The 16,339-nt window shown below is 37.9% G+C and overlaps 1 protein-coding gene across 3 annotated transcripts in view; it reads right to left on the bottom strand.

Moving 5' to 3' along the window:
* Positions 1-6,088: 6,088 nt before the first annotated feature.
* The window catches only part of iqsec3a (IQ motif and Sec7 domain ArfGEF 3a), a 137,350-nt gene continuing 127,099 nt past the window's right edge, over positions 6,089-16,339 (bottom strand). For 2 of the 3 annotated variants that reach the window (XM_042077935.1, XM_042077936.1), the window contains 4 exons: positions 10,739-10,900; positions 9,459-9,551; positions 9,186-9,229; positions 6,089-8,745 (listed from right to left, as the gene is read on the bottom strand). In XM_042077935.1, the coding sequence (XP_041933869.1) occupies positions 8,467-8,745; positions 9,186-9,229; positions 9,459-9,551; positions 10,739-10,900 (578 nt within the window). In that variant the 3' untranslated portion in view covers positions 6,089-8,466. The remainder of the gene's footprint in view (positions 8,746-9,185; positions 9,230-9,458; positions 9,552-10,738; positions 10,901-16,339) is intronic. The other variant, XM_042077937.1, reaches the window with a different exon arrangement.

The raw sequence follows: 16,339 nt of genomic DNA, 5'->3' as shown, positions 1-16,339 counted from the left end.
ATGTTCAATGTTAAGGAGATTGTAGACTTGGTCCACCATGGGGATTTTCCTGTGCATGGACAGCATTGTCAGTTCCAGTCTATAAGTTGAAAAACATTTTAATTAATGTTGAAAATTCAACTTAAATGTAAACATTGTTTACTACCCTGACTTTAGCCTAATTCTTCACATAACCTACCTATGTGGCAAGCAATGTAATGGGACAATAAAACCCCCGCCTCAGATTGGAAGAGGTCTATTACACCTCTCTTATGCCCAAGATTGACAGCTACACCATCTGCTTCCATGGCAACTGTCTTCTCTAAACACTCTGTCTCTGTCCCTAGATGACGAAAGGTCTCTTTGGTGGCATCAGAGACACCTTATAATAAAATGTTAACAATTTCAATTAGCGATACATGTTGATCTGGAATAATATTCAGTGTACACCAAAACCACCAGATGCTGGGAACAGTTCATTATCCCTGTGATCACACTAAACAGTTCAATCACTGTGACACCCAGAAATGTTTATTTTTACAAAAATCTTGACATCATTGTTAGTTTCATATTAAGTCGCTGTTGTAGGTAAACCTAAACCGAAGCCCTTCTATGTACTGCCCTTCTTTGCATTGTATTTTTATTTTTTATTTTACTGTACCTTGCTCTTTTCTCTTCCCTCATAATTTGCTTTCTATCTTTCTTGCATTCTTTTTTATTAATGTAATGTGATGATGTGTTGACCTGCCAAGGGACTACAGATGAAAATGAGCCTTTTTGCTAACTCTGGCACATTTACATTTTGAGTGTAAACAAAAAATGTCAATTAATGTGCATTGTCCCTTAAATAATCAAAGAAATAAATAAAAATAAATATGACAAATATGTTTCTAATATGTCACTAATTAACAAACCTTGAGCATTTGCATGGTGGACTTCAATGTGCCCAATCAAAAGGTTGACAGGTTTCCCATGCTGCAGGAGTATTGGCGATTTCACACTCTTTCGTGGAAATGTCACCAGCAATCATGAAAGAGAGATACTCAACGTTCTTTATTTTCTCTCTTGTGTTTTCTGTGCTAATGAATCAACGATTGCACCGATGAATTGTGCACAGGCGGTGTCGTTGCTGTACATTGGATTAATATTTACAGCGTTCTTTTTAAGGAGTTTGATCTGACCTCTGAATTTAGTAAATACTAGTTCTTGCTTGGCTAAATATGATGTTTTATTTAAATACCAATTCAGCCGGCCTCTTGTCTGCATAATGCAGCTGGAGGTGGGGATGCATTTTCATTTGTGCATCGGTCTTGGCATATTCTATGTTTTTAACTAGTGTGGTGTTTCACTAAGGTTTTGTGTTTGAATTGATTTGTGCGGTAACTTCAGCAAATTTTGTCTTGCCCGCATGGCATTTGTGTCTGCAGTATTTAAGCCATGTAAACTCACACAACCACTATTCTCTAAAACTGTCGGCAAATTTACAGGTGGCACATGCGCGACTAGATATAAAATTTCGTCGCATTGTCTCAAATTTACAGGTGGCACATGCGCAACTAGATATAAAATTTCGTCGCATTGTCTCAAATTTTAGTCACAAAATGCAGTCTGGAGCCCTGGAAGCATATAGCATGGACATGGAAATAAGTCATGTAAACATATAGAATGTAATATTGTAATATGTAGCATGGACATGGAAATAACTCATGTAAACATATAGAATGTAATATTGTAATATGTTATCATTTGTAAAAGGTCCTATAATCAAATTTTCATTATTTCCTGATTGTACATATTTTCTGAGAGTCCTCATACTGTGTTGTTTTATATTGTATAACTGAGAGTGGGGGAAATTATTTAAAAAAAGAAAACCTTGACATACCCAGTAAGAACAATTTAAGAGTTTTTTTGTATTGCTGTATTTGAATTGTATATCAGTACTTTCATTCTGTTTATAGAGATGTATTTCATGTTTTTATTTCAGACAATAAAGACTTAAAAACACTCACACTCCATTCATTTCACATAGCCCATATTATGGAAAAATAGAAAGAAAGTGTTTACAAGTTACAAGAAGTTGCATTGAAGGCAGTAAGGGAAAGGCCACTGGAAATGACACTGGCATTTCAGTACTCTTCACTGGACTGCTATCTACCATGCCACAGTAAATGTGACATATTTGAAAATGTTTTGCTTCTCACCCCTGAAGCTAATAAAGTCACATTGTAGACCACCATGGTTGATAGTAAGCGTAGCTACTTAGGTGTGTGTTAAATGTTGAATCCAAGTAGTGTTATCACGATACCAAAATTATAGTTTCGATACCGATACCAGGTCAAGAATTGCGATTTCGATACTTCTTCAATACTTTTTAAAAAATGTATTTGATTTGGGGGCCCCCACCCACGTCATCAGTAATACTGAAAATAGTGTGATCACCACACCAGTGGCCATCCTAGATTCTGCTCGACTCTCCACACACACACATACAGAAAATAATGACTTATGTCATATGTTTCTATTTGATATATTTTGGAATTCATATAAAGTTACTTTGTTAATAATGTATAGTATTTTATAATCTGCATAATTATTAGTGGCTAAAAAAAATGTAATTTGAATACTTCATATTGATTTTTAAAGTATTACACTTAGACATATCTTGTGGTGTGTAGGGCTGATTGAGTGCACATTGGTTGTGTATAGGTGTAATTGAGTGCCTGTCACTTTAAGAAATAGGCTACGTGAGAGTTGCCTTCAGCCTCACGGTTTTAGGCTAATGAATAATAGTTGTGCATAGTGCGTAAAGATATGTGGATGCAATTCATTATGTTCCCTATGTCATTAGATAAAATAAATGTTCAAAAAACTAACAAGTCGAAAATCTTTCTGGGATCATAGAAGAGCTAAGTGTCTTGCAATGTTCATTAATGATTTTAGTGACCACTCCACGAATGACAGACATGACCTGAGCTAGCGGGATAGTTAGCAAGGAGCTCTCTCCAGATGTAAAAGTTTGCCATGGTTGCGTAACCTATTTCTAAATGACGTTAAACCAGAGGTTAAACCCAATAGTAGGCCTAAATTACCTAAATTCCATAGCCTAGGTAGGTTAGCAACACAAACGTGAGAGATGCAAGTGAGCAAATCAACTTGATATTAGCCTATTATTATGTGTTACAACAGCAACACATAATAATAGTGTCCTAAACTAGCAGCAATGTCTCACTGTTTATGGCACAACAGCTGCGCATACCTGTGTGTGAGGAGAAATGATGCACAGGCTATAGGGGAGGAGGCACTATACTAAAAGCATGCCTTGCGCACACGCATGTTACTTCAAAACAACACGGTCATTCTTAAAAGTATCGATACTAATAAAATTAGGTATCGATACTATATTACATGTATATTACATTTTTAATTTCAGGGTATTGCGATACTTTTGTAGCCTATCGGTGCACCGTGCAACACTAAATCCAAGGGAGCAAAAGCACATGCTTTTTTTTAATGGGACGCATAAAGGGGAATGGGTGCCACCACATATTCTTTTCGGTAACACTTTATTTTACAGAACCATTAATTAATCATTAATACATAAGTTATATGTATATGTATTAGTGCTCGATAAGGTCTGTATTAAGCGTCATTACACTTTACTATCACTTTACTTGAAGGTATCTACACAAGAGTGACATGACACTGTCATAACCCTTACTTGTCATGACACCGAATGACACTTGACAGAAACGTTATGTCATTAACGCTTATGACTTGTTTACAATGTTTATGACAGGGTCATGTCACTCTTATGTAGATACCTTCAAGTAAAGTGTAACCACACATTTATTAGATCTTTATTCAGCAATTTCTTATTCTTACTCAATAGGTCAGGGGTGGGCAACTGGCAGCCCTCCTGCTCACTCAGTGCAGCCCGCGGATCTATTTTGAAACGTCATTAAAATGTTCGTTTCACATGGTTTTTACCACATCTGAACAGGATCCTTATTGCAATGATACAGTCCATCGATAGGGGCACTTCCTATATAAAAAATGCAGAGGAGTCGAGCTTTCTTCACTTGCGAGCAAGGAAGAGACACAGAGAACGGTGTATAAAGAAAACTCAGAATCGTAGACAAGATGGGAAAGGTTAAGACAAGGTGGGAAACAGCTGATCTTATCACAGAATTCAAAGTCAACTTATGTGTTACTTCGTCACCACTACAACACCATGCACGAAAATAAAAAGTCGGCTACATCGGAGCTGCTAGAGCCGCTGTCATAGCCGACCTCAAAGTAGGGTTCCCACGGGTCATGGAATTTCAAGAATACCATCAGCATTTTAATAAAGTCTATTCCAGACGTGGAACATCAGGGAATTATATCTTCGGGGGGCAAAGTCATGGAATATCAGGGAATTATGTTGTAGGAGTTCAAAATTGACTTGCCAAAATACATTAGGCCTAATACAATATCATTGATTTATTAGCTTTTTCCAGAGCCATAGAAAAAGTTTTTCTACCGCTCTGGCTTTTTCCATTACTACGTCTACTTGCTAGAGTGGTTGTAGTTTTTTCTGTTCCTACGCATTAATCCATGTGGTCCTTCCACTAGATAAGATCTCAGGGCTGCATGGAACCTTGAGCTTTTACATCACCCATACACACCTCAGTGCCTGATGAGAGTGCTCACAAGCACAGTGTCTTTTGTTGCAGCTTTGTAACACTGCAGCATCCTTTTGTCTCCTTTCTCTTTCCAATGAAGCTATCTTTTCTCTGTCTGGAAGCAGCATGGAAGGAAACTGAGGAACTCATGTCAGAGGTGGCGTTGGAGGGGCCTGCTGTGAAGGTGAGTGTTCATGTGCAGCAACCTCTGAAGTTTCTGGTTGGCTGGCCTATGCATGTAAAGAAGGACAAATATCAGTGCAGCTCAGTGCCTGGTTTCTTCCACACACACCATTAGGAATTGTGGCCAAATACAGTAGTTCAGTCTTCGTTTCATCAGACCAGATGATTTTACTTCTCATGGTCTGAGAGTCGTTCAGGTGCTTTTTGGGAAACTCCTGGCAAGAAATGGCTTCCATCTGTCCACTGTACCATAAAGGCCTGATTGGTGGAGTGATGCACTGATGTTTGTCCTTCTTTATGCTTCTCTCATCCTCTCAAAGAAACTCTGGATCTCATTCATAGTGACCACTGGGTCCTTGCTTACCTGTCTGACCAAGGCCCTTCATCCTGGATTATTCAGTTTGGCTGAGCGGCCAGATCTAGGAAGACTGCTGGTTGTTCCAAACTTTTCCATTTGAGAATGATGGAGGCTACTATGCTCTTGGGCACTTTCAATGCTGCAAAAATTTTCTTGTATCCTTCCCAGATCTGTCTTCACACAACCTTGTCTCGCAGGTAGACATACACCATCAACTGTGAAACCTTATATAAAGCGATATGTGACTTTCCTAATAATGTCCAGTGAATTAATTTAGGCGCAGGTGGACTCCAATCTAGTTCTAGATTCATCTCAAGGACCATTGATAGAAGTAGGATGCACCAAGGCTCAATTACAAGCGTCATAACAAAGGGTCTGAATACCTGAATGTCTGAATGTAAATAATATTTCATATTATATATTATATAATATCATAATATTTCAGTCTTTTATTTTTAAATAAATGTACAAAACACTCCAAACACCTGTTGTGGAGTGTTGGAATATTGTGTGAAGGTTGATGAGAAAAAAATGAATTGGATCCATTTTAAGATGAGTCTGAAACATAACAAAATGTGGAAAAAGTGAAAAAAACTGTGTACGCCCTACCCTCCTAGGGCTACATGCCAAGTTTCATGCTGCCTGGTTTTTCAGTGTCCCAGGAATCATTGACACAAAATTACTGAAAAAAAGAAATATGACTGCTGCTTCGCTAGCGTAGAGGTAGGTAGGAAGGACAGCAAAACAGAAGGACAGTGGGTGGTCGCCTACACTGCTTCACCACTTGGCCCCCACTAAATGATGGCCTGTTACTACAGCATTGAACAAAGTTATAGTTAATATTGGGAGATATTACATTATTAGGTTCTGGAAAAAGTAAGTTTAACCTGATAATAACCTCCCGTTAATGTAATAATTTGTTACATTACTGGTTCAGAGATAATTATTTTATTGGGAAATGCACTTTATTACATTATCAGGGATTATTACATTATCAGGTATTATTACATGTTTTTTGGAGTTATAAGGTTTTTTTTATTACATTATTGGGAAATCAGGTTCTACAGACCCAGAAAGTGTCATTGCAAGATATTTTTTGTGTATATCAATTTTTACTAAATTGTAAAAATCGATATACACAAAATTTTACTAAACTGTACATTCATTTTACTAAATTGTGCTCTTGTTTTACTAGATTGTGCACTCATTTTCCTAAATAATGTCTTCATTTGACTAAATATTACACACATTTTACTAAATTCTGGCTTTGTTTGCTAAATTGTGCACTCATTTTACCAAATGGTGCTTTCATTTAATTTTATGTAAAATAAGCATGCTACAAACAAGCACACTATTAAAAGGAGTGCCCTATGTAACAACCAATCTAGTGAAATGAGAGCACAATTCAGCAAAATATTAGTAAAAAATTTAGTAAAATGGGCACACATTCTCTGGATATACAAAAGCAATCTTGCAATAATAACACTTCGAGCTCCTTACAATTTTACATGCAATTAACCCTTTACACCCCAGCAGAATTCTTTTCACCAAGGACATTTTGAAAAAGGCAATACTACTTAAATGAAGATCTAAGAAAAAATAGTATTACAAGTTCATGTCAGGTGAAAGATAAGAATGAGATCTTTTCAATGATATAACATTTATTGACTATTATAGAGACATTGTTCTGCAGAACATGATTGAACTGCATGAATAGTGCATATAGACAAAATACATGTCCGATATATAGGCTTTGATTTCATATTATTGTCTGTTTCTGTTTTTTTTTTTATAATGAACCTATTTTAAGCATTTACATTATATGCATAATATTATTTGGGAAAATATCAATTTGCTGAAATGTAACCAGGCTGTAAACATACAGGAGAGCAATGAAAATCCTCCTCTTTATAGATCTACCAAGAGATATAATGCTAGTATGCCTGTAAAAATCTAATCATAACAATGTGTAATTATAACCTGCTATCAGATACTTAACACCTTTATTCATTTAAAGATCAACAAAACTGGCAGTTGGCTATATGCCATCTCACACAGAAATGGTATTTTAATGGAGTGCACATCATCAGAATCCCTTGACTTGACACTGTGGCTGCTTCCGTGCAGACTGGCTATTTGTTAGAACCTGTGTTAATGGCGCACATTTTTTAACAGTGTGAGTGAGATTGGGTTGACGCATTATTATCATGTTAACTATGACAGTTCTAATAATAATATTAGAACTACTGTAGGCCTACTGCTGACCTCAATGTGATATGTTGTTGTCCTTGTAGTGGCACTTTACTCACTACAGCCCTCAGAGGTGTATAGCTCAAAAGCTAAGTCAAGGGCAACATACACAAAAATAATATTTACACTCTGATTTTGGGGTTGCTCTGCCCGAAGCACACACATGCCTTCAATGTTGTGCAAATTGCAGACTTAAGACGACAAGCATAGGCTGACAAGTGCTTGACTTGCACACTGGGGAGAATACGGCTCATAGGGAATAAGCCCGAATATGGCTCATAGGGAATAAGCCACCACAACTCCACTATGCTAACACAAGGTTTGCCGCCCAGATTTTATAAAATTGATTTCACTGAGTGAATGGAGAAGGGAAAAAAGTCCTGTGTGATTGAGAGAATAAAGGAGTTAATAATCAACAGTACAGAGATAATATTGTGTCCAGGTATACAACTCTGGATGTGTCAAAGTTCAAGATCTGTATACAGAAGAGTATGAAGAGAATTAAATATTTCCTTGTATTTTCAGGGTGTAATGCAGTAATTCATTTTGGACTGATATCTATGTCAAAAATTTGATAATGAACAAGACATATAAGACAAAAAAATCTAAACTACTTAATTTTTTAAAAATACAGATAAATCAAGCTTTCATTTTATCAACTATTTTAACTTCATATATGGTCTGCAAATATTATGCAAATACTTTCATTATTACTTATATCATTTTTTTCCTTCTTGAAATTTCAATAAATACACAGTATGTAGATGTTATTGATGTTCTATATGTTCTATATATGTACACAGTTTCATTTGGTTGTGATGTGTTGGAAGGGCATCACATAATGTCCTGTGAGCCAAGCTGTGGATAAGAGGGAATGTACTGATGGTGGAAGTTGTTAGGGGGTGGTGGAGGGGGGGAAGGGAGGCTGGGAGCTGTTCCTCCTCTGTGAGGATCCACTCCTGTTGGGTGAGCACAGTTGTGCAGCACCATACACTGGATAAGCTGGTGCTGTGAGGGACTACTACAACTGTTCTAGGCTTCCACGCACACTTGGCCACTCTTGTCCAGGATGATCACCTTCACAATCTGTTGACAATGGATGAGGGTGTTTGGCTGCAGCTTATGCAGGGAAACCGGATGATGGATGTGGGCTGGTGAAGTGGATGCTGAGAGTTGTTGAGACTGGCATTGCAACTGCAAAGGCTCCCCCTGCTGGTTAGATAGGGCTCCATGGGGTGCTCTCCATGAGGTGCTCTCAAGGCTCCATGGGTTGTTGAACTGGTACTTCTGAAGCCTGTTGTGAATTGACACCTAGTTTAGAAAACAGTCAGAGACAGCATCACATGTTACAAGACTCTTCCTCTACAGCCACCAAGCCCTCTGGGGAATCAGTAGTACCAGACACGCATAGCCACTAGTATCTGCACTATACTATACTGTAAATGCATTGCCAAATGGGTACACTTCAGTGTATGTAGATCTATGTAAACTGTTATTATACAAGTGTGTCTAATGAAAACTAATACAAGATGAGGAAACTAATTATAGTGTGTTAGCAATCTAGAAGCACTGATTGCATATTATTGGGGAAGTCTGTGAGTCTAGGATTTATCCAATGCAAATATAGGGGATTTCTGAATGTTAACATTAAACTTTAGTCTGGAACATTAAATGACTTATACTGGTTTGCCTATATACAATTTGCTGGTGACCAGACTTACCTGGCTTTGTTCTGAGTAATGAACACTTACCTCTACTGCACCATTTCCACTCTTGTCATCAAAATCCCGCCTTCCTTGGAGTCAGACACAAATATAAGAGCTGCATTCACTGACTATGACTCAAATCTACTCATTACAAAGTGGCCATTTTTGCTTATATATTAATATCTTATTACATGTTTCCGTGGGGAAAGCACTGCATCTTAAGAATATTGTACATTTATGAAGTTTACTTGTAGTCAAGTATAACATACAATAGTTGGTTTATGGTTTGTGCCCTCAGGAAAACTCAGGAAAAAATACCTGATGGGAAGCCCTGTCTGTCTCGCATTTCAAACTGGCTGCTGTTGCTCTTGGCTGAGTGCAGCTTCATCCCCTGCTGCTTCTCAAGTTCCCCTACAGGGGAAAAAAGATATTGCAGATCAAAAAATCCCTGATCTTTGCATCATAGTTTCTTTTGGCATTAATAAGATCATTGACATGTAGGGCCCTATTTTCGTGTTGAAAAACCTGGCGGAAAGCGTATAATCATCACGACGCAACACGATTTAACGTAATTATCTATCGCTATACTGTACATCGCTGTCGTACACTACCTAAAACACAAACCTTTAATATACTTGAATGTCATTTTATTTATTTTCTCCTCAGACAGCTCTGTTGGCAACTACTTTCTCTGGTGGCACAAAACCACACAATGTCAAATAGGGACGCATGGATTGTGATATACTGTAAGTCTAAAATAACAATTTGGCCGATACTGATATATTTTTATTTGATTTGTTTGTTTACAAAGTTCTTGTTATTAATTATACCCTTTAGTAGAATGGGCAAAACTATTTATTAAAAAACTGTACCATTTCTAAGTCTTTCAGACTTCATAGCACCCTCTCTTAATGTCCAGGGGGTATTCCAGAAATGAAGTTGATCAAATGATCTGTCTAACCCTGATCTCTAAGATGGGAAACTCTTGAGATTCCAGTTCCAATACAGCAGATGTGGGTTAGTTCAATATGGGTTCCAATGTTTATTTCCCCAGACTACTGTATCTGCCTAGCAGCACTAACTGTTGGCTGCAGCAACTCAAGCTACATGTAGGTAGAACCGATTGGTTTCATTTTTGTTTCCACAACAGTATTTGGTGACCTTGAAAAACAGAGATCTATGTGAAAAATCCAGGGGATGTTCAGTGACTGGAATATTTTTTTTGTATCCATCCCCTCACTTATGCTTTTCAATCCCCTTTCCTCTGAGTTGTTTAGAGTATTCTTTTGTCATTATGGTGGAATTATAGCCACAAATACTGATTGACCATTTGCATTATATATTTTTATATTTTAACATTACTTTGTAAAAATCTGAATTCAATTTATAGCAGTAAAGGGTAAATATCCGGGGGGGCGGATTTCATTTTAAATCAGAAGGCAGATCCCTGAAACTAAATCTAATTTATGTTCAAGCACATACAGATGTTTTGGGATACATTTATGTGGTAGTGGGTTTGATGTTTAAACTGACGCCTTGGTGGAGTTGAACATGTCATTGTGCATAAACATCTTTAGAAACACACACATATCACTTACATTCAATTCGTATCTGCTCCATCTCAGACACCTCAGCAATAGACTCCTTCAGGTCCTCCACAAATTTCAGCAGTTCCTCTGCACTCTGAGCACAGAAATTCAAGGTCTGCTTCTTGTCAAGACCAGAAAATGGAGATAAGATTGTGATGCCATGGGAGTAATCTGATAAGAGAGAGAGAAGGGGGGGGGGGGGGGGGGGGGTCACAACATCACAAAGAGTTGCCTCTGATTTAACAACTCTACCATGTGATGACAAAATGTCAGAAAGTATGTAATAACAGTCATGGTTGCATAAAACTGACTTATTATTAACTAAATTATTGAACTGACAGCTGACAACCGAATATTTTACTGAAAATACAATGCAACCTATAAGCAAAGTGTATAGCTATCAAGTATAATTTTGGTTATTCTCAAAAAACATCTTCCTGTTGCTGTCAAATTAAAGGTCCAGGAAACATTAAGTCCCATTTCTCCCAACACCTTTTGATGCACACCATTGTGCGACTATTATCACTGCAGTTCGATTATGCAATACAAAAGACAGCACTAAAGCAGCCCTAAAGAGTTGTTCTTTACCTTAAAATAACGTTTCCAAAATTATTTTGATGCCACATAAACTCTTAATAGAGTGAAGAGCACTTCTGCCACACTCTGAGTGGGTTATAAGGAAGTTGCTGTAGCGGGTTGGAACACTGAACCCCTCCCACCACCACTAGTAGGCTCGTAGGTGGAGTTAGCTAGCTAGCGATGTGGATAGAGTTAACAAACAATGACAATAAATGTCTGTCTGTGAAAAGTTACCGATTCCTCAGTTAAGTCAAGTAATTCAAGTAGTCAGCAGTAGCGGGTGGGTTAGCTGATATTATTCCTACTGGCTTCGACAGGTAGCATTCTAGTTAGCCTTATTCTGATTCAAGCGCTTGCAAAAAGGGTGACTGCAAAACCACAATAAATGTCTGATCGTAAATGTGTAATTTACTTTTATGGCAACTTCTGAAGATCTAGTTCACTATGCATGCACACATGTCACATCCTAAGTTATCCTGGTTACTATCACTGGCAAAAAAACAAATTGAGTGGCAGCATTCCATTTGAATCTCCAGCAAAAATCAAAATGGAAAAGAGCTGCTAAATAGACTGTAGAATACAAATAGTACTCTCCAGAATTATTGGCACGTTTGGTAAAGTTGACTAAACAGGAATAAAAAATAACCTTTTGGTGATTTATTGTACTCTCACAATCGAAAAAAAATGAGGAAAAATCCACCCTTGAAGTAAAGCAAATTTATTCTGAGAATAAGGAAAATAAAGAAATACATATTTTTAACGAAAATACGTTGCTCACAATTATTGGCTTATTTTATCACTTATTTAAGTTAATCAGAGCGTCTGTAAACTTTCAGAAGTAGTTCATGACTTTCTTTTTCACTAAGGTATGAAAATGAAGTGACATAGAGGCTAAATCCTTTACTTATTTTTCAACATTGAAAAGACAAGAAAATACACTAAATTTAAATAAAAAGAAAGTGTGTTGACATTTTTAAGTCAGGGAATATCTATAAAAACTAAATACTTTGTTGAAAATGCCTATATGTGACCCTGCAAGGCGAAACCAGTCGTTTTGGTAAAATGTACAAAATTAAGTTATTGTACTCACACGAACGACCATAAACTAAGCTTCCCAACGATATGTATATCGAGGGTATTGCAAAAAGTATCGCTAAGATAACCGCATCCAAAGTTGGCATGGTTCTCCTGTAACGATACGCCAGAAGAGGAGAAAATCACCTTTTTAAGTAAATGGTCACGTGCGATAGTGTGAGGGTATAGCTATGATTAGCCTTACGGTAGCGTGACTTTGAAGCGGATGACTGACTATGCAGTTTCAACCATAGTTTCAACCGTGCAATGAGTCTTTTTCTGCCCCCTAGTTAATTCCTGGGACAGTCATAAGGTGTCACTATAGAATATAATGAATGTATTTTAGGGCTGTCACTTTTGTGAAAAAATACTGTTCGATTTTTGAGACATAAGTGTTCATTGAATCGATTGTAAAATCGATTTTTCATGTCTAAAGACGTTTCCATTTTCAACGGCAAATATAGGCCAATTCACAAACAACTAACAGGCATTAGGACGAATGTAAAGAGGCCGCTTGTAGTCGCAAGCCAGCAATATTTCTGATTTATTGGCGTGAAGTTTCGTGCCTGCAGTACTGCTGCAGGCTTCAACGTAGCTGTGTCTGTGTTTACGATTAGAAATGTCAAACAAATTTCGCCTACGTAAAGAACTCGATTGCACAGTTTGCATAGCCTACCGCTTTGTTCTTCTCCATAGTTTGATATATCAAAAATCCAAAGTAGGCCTACTTCCACATCGAACTCCTCAAGTTATTAGGGCCTATCATTCGTCTGTCTCATGTCGCACAGGTTGATCGCGTTGTCTTCCATTTTTTGGCAAAACACGAGCAGCACAGCAGCTGATTGAAACAGCTTTTCTTTTTAGCTTTCACAATGCTTACTGCACTTCGGAATTCTTTTATATTCTTAGATTCTTGTTTGTGAATTTTGTTACATCTATCCTTTTTATTTGTTTAATTCGTTTAAAATTAATAGTGTACATATTTGGTTAAAATCGATTCCCTATTTTAGTTTTCGAAACTTGTGTTGTATGGTCCAATCGATTGTGCAATCGATTTTCGAACGTAAAGTGACAGCCCTAATGTATTTCGGGGGAAGTAAGGGGAGAGGAAGTTCTGTGTGTCACAGATTGTGTATAGCCTAGCCTACTTTTAAAATTTGCTAGCCTACTTCAATGGTAAACTTCTCCTGGTCCTTAAAACGACGCCAGGATATTTCTAAAAGTTCGTGCTTTTGACCGTTCGTGCCCTGAAAGGTAAAACCTTATAGCGGCGTGGATAAAGGGAATGACTGCTAATGTGTTGAATCTTCACCTAAATAAAGTAAGGGTTTAACAGTCAAAACGTATGTTTATCCGTGAAATTTGTTCACAATATGAAAGTGTGGACTGTATACTGTCGAATTATGTGAAAACGTGAAATTCGACAAATTTTAATCTATATGTTTGTTTATAGTGGATTTTCTCAGAATAGCACCGTGCACAAGACGACTGGTTTCGCCTTGCAGGGTCACATATTAGGAAATGTGACAAACATCCTTGGACAAAGACCCATGGTTATCTTGCCCCCACGTACAGTATGGAGGATGGTAAAGATAGGCAAAAAATTACCACTGTTGGAGAGTTACAGAAAAAGGAATCATCTTTGGCTCACCAAGTCCCCCCAAAAATCTTACCAAAAGTTACCTCAGTGCTAATAGATTATTTAGAGGGCATGCCTGTCCAGTCATTTAATTACCAATGGAAATGTGCATTACCAATGTCTGTGCATTCCCTCTATTATTGTATCCAAGTTATGTTCCCAACTGTAGGGGGACCTTGTGAGCAAACCTTCTTTAGTGCTGCTTTAGTAACCCTTTGTTACTTAATTATGTTGTGGATCGTGTTTAGCTCTGATCGTATTGTCACACTTGAAAAGTTTCAGATTGATCCTCGTTTTTATTTATTTATTGTTGTGGATCATTTGTAACTTCATTGCAATTTAATTCAATGTACTGTCATTCTACCGTGTGTACTACCATTCTAACCGTGTGTACTGTGTAATGATGATGATGATGCTAGCTCCACAGTCATTTAATAGGCCTAATTGCTGCAATTTTTCTTTTATGCGGCTGAAAATAACCATGCTTTCTGATACTGAGCCTGTGTCTGTCACTCATCCTCTTAAAAGTGGAAGCTTGTGCGTAGCTTTGTTGCATTATACACAAATCCGATGAGCATTCTGTGGAGGCTGCCATCTTGTGGCAACGCCATTACTGAGCTGTTACTGGTATGTAAACAAACCTCCGTGATAACGCACCCTCAATGACAGCTACAGCCAGCCAGTATGGCTTGTTCGGTTGATGATGTTAGACAGTGGCCTCCGGTCACAGATGAAGGTACAAGCGATCTTACAGATTATTTATGAAAATAGCTTAGAGTAGAGAATGAGGAAATAAAGACATAATTGGGACTAGGTTGATATTATATCTACTTAACTATGCTAGATAGGCTAGCTAACGAGGAAACTATAAAAATATCTGTCCATTTGGCAACAATAAATAAATGAATGGATATCAAATAAACAAATTCATGTTTTTCATTTGTGACCATTGTTTATCTAATTTTCACATTTCAAAAGGAAAGGGTAAGGTACAGCTAACTGCTATCTGTGCAACCCGTATGGTAACGTTAGGCTACCAGACAGGGGCAGTCGACCCGGGGTATTTTGTGTATCTCACATTTTTTTTTGTTCCAACTGGTAATTTTATTGCTGCTATTGGAACAATTGAAAACGGAACATGTTTTCCCACTTGACATTATAAAATAAGTAGTGAGACAGTCGTAAATCGCGGGCTGTTATCCCAGTGGACGAAACGAATCCAATAGGAGGCACTGGCGCAATGCTACCCAGCAACAACTAATGTAACTATCTGCTCCCACTATGCAAACTCAACTTGTTCCCGCTATTTTAAGTAAAGCATAACAAAAGACATAGGTAGCCTACTAGCCAAAATGGACAGGTGACGGAACAAGTGATGGAACAAGTCTACAGGCCGGTGAGAATAAAAAAAAGAACAAACGGCGCGTCGGCTTTATCAGAAAGAATTTCTGAAATATGCATTCACTTGCCAAGTTAAAGATAACCTCGACCACCCACAATGTGTGATTTGCGGCGATGTTCTGGCGAATGAGAGCTTAAAACCTGTCAAAATGAAACGACATCTCAAAATACAGATGTCGGCTCAGCACCGTGGAGGAAAATCTCTGTGTCGCCGTATGCAGCATTCCTCCTAGAATTGACTTGCTATGTTCACGAAAGCATGCCCACCCTTCCCATTGAAATTGTTAAAGATAGTAAACCAGAAAAGGGAAATAAAAAAATACTGTTATTGTTATCGCCATAAATATAATTAATGTAACGTTGTAGGCCTAATGCTGCATGTGTATGTGTGCGCGCACTACGCACATAGCGCTCTGATCTGATATGGCGCCAGCCTACAGTGGGCAGTGCTTCGACTTGGCCAGCTTCACTCGCGGTCCGCACGTGGGATCACGCGGTATCACGCAACTTTAATTTGTATTTTTCCAGTGAGACGCTGCAACAACCCAAACAACCGGTAGATGGCTCAAGTGAGCAGGGTGTCTCGTAAAAAGAAATGGAGCCTGGAAAACCCTACACAGATTTCACTACAGACTTTAGCAGACTGGTTTAGAAATAATTTAATAGCCAGAAATATGCCTGCCCTGCCCTAATAAAGAAATATTTGGTTAACTGCGAGTGAATCCCGTTTGCAGCCGTAGAAGGATGAAGGACAAATTAAAACGCAGGACAAATTAAACATTCTGGTTTTCTCCGAGTGCAACGATGATAGATAGACATCATTTGGACAAAATATAGAGCATATTAACCTCCGTTGCTCAGCCAAATGCCTTCCTGTTACGTCCTGTTATCACGGAGTTACAAGCGATAAACAATTT

This window comes from Alosa sapidissima, chromosome 22 (assembly GCF_018492685.1).
Source record: "Alosa sapidissima isolate fAloSap1 chromosome 22, fAloSap1.pri, whole genome shotgun sequence".
NCBI lineage: Eukaryota > Metazoa > Chordata > Actinopteri > Clupeiformes > Clupeidae > Alosa > Alosa sapidissima.
Note: the sequence above shows the minus strand (reverse complement) of the source record. Positions and strands in the feature narration are given on the sequence as shown.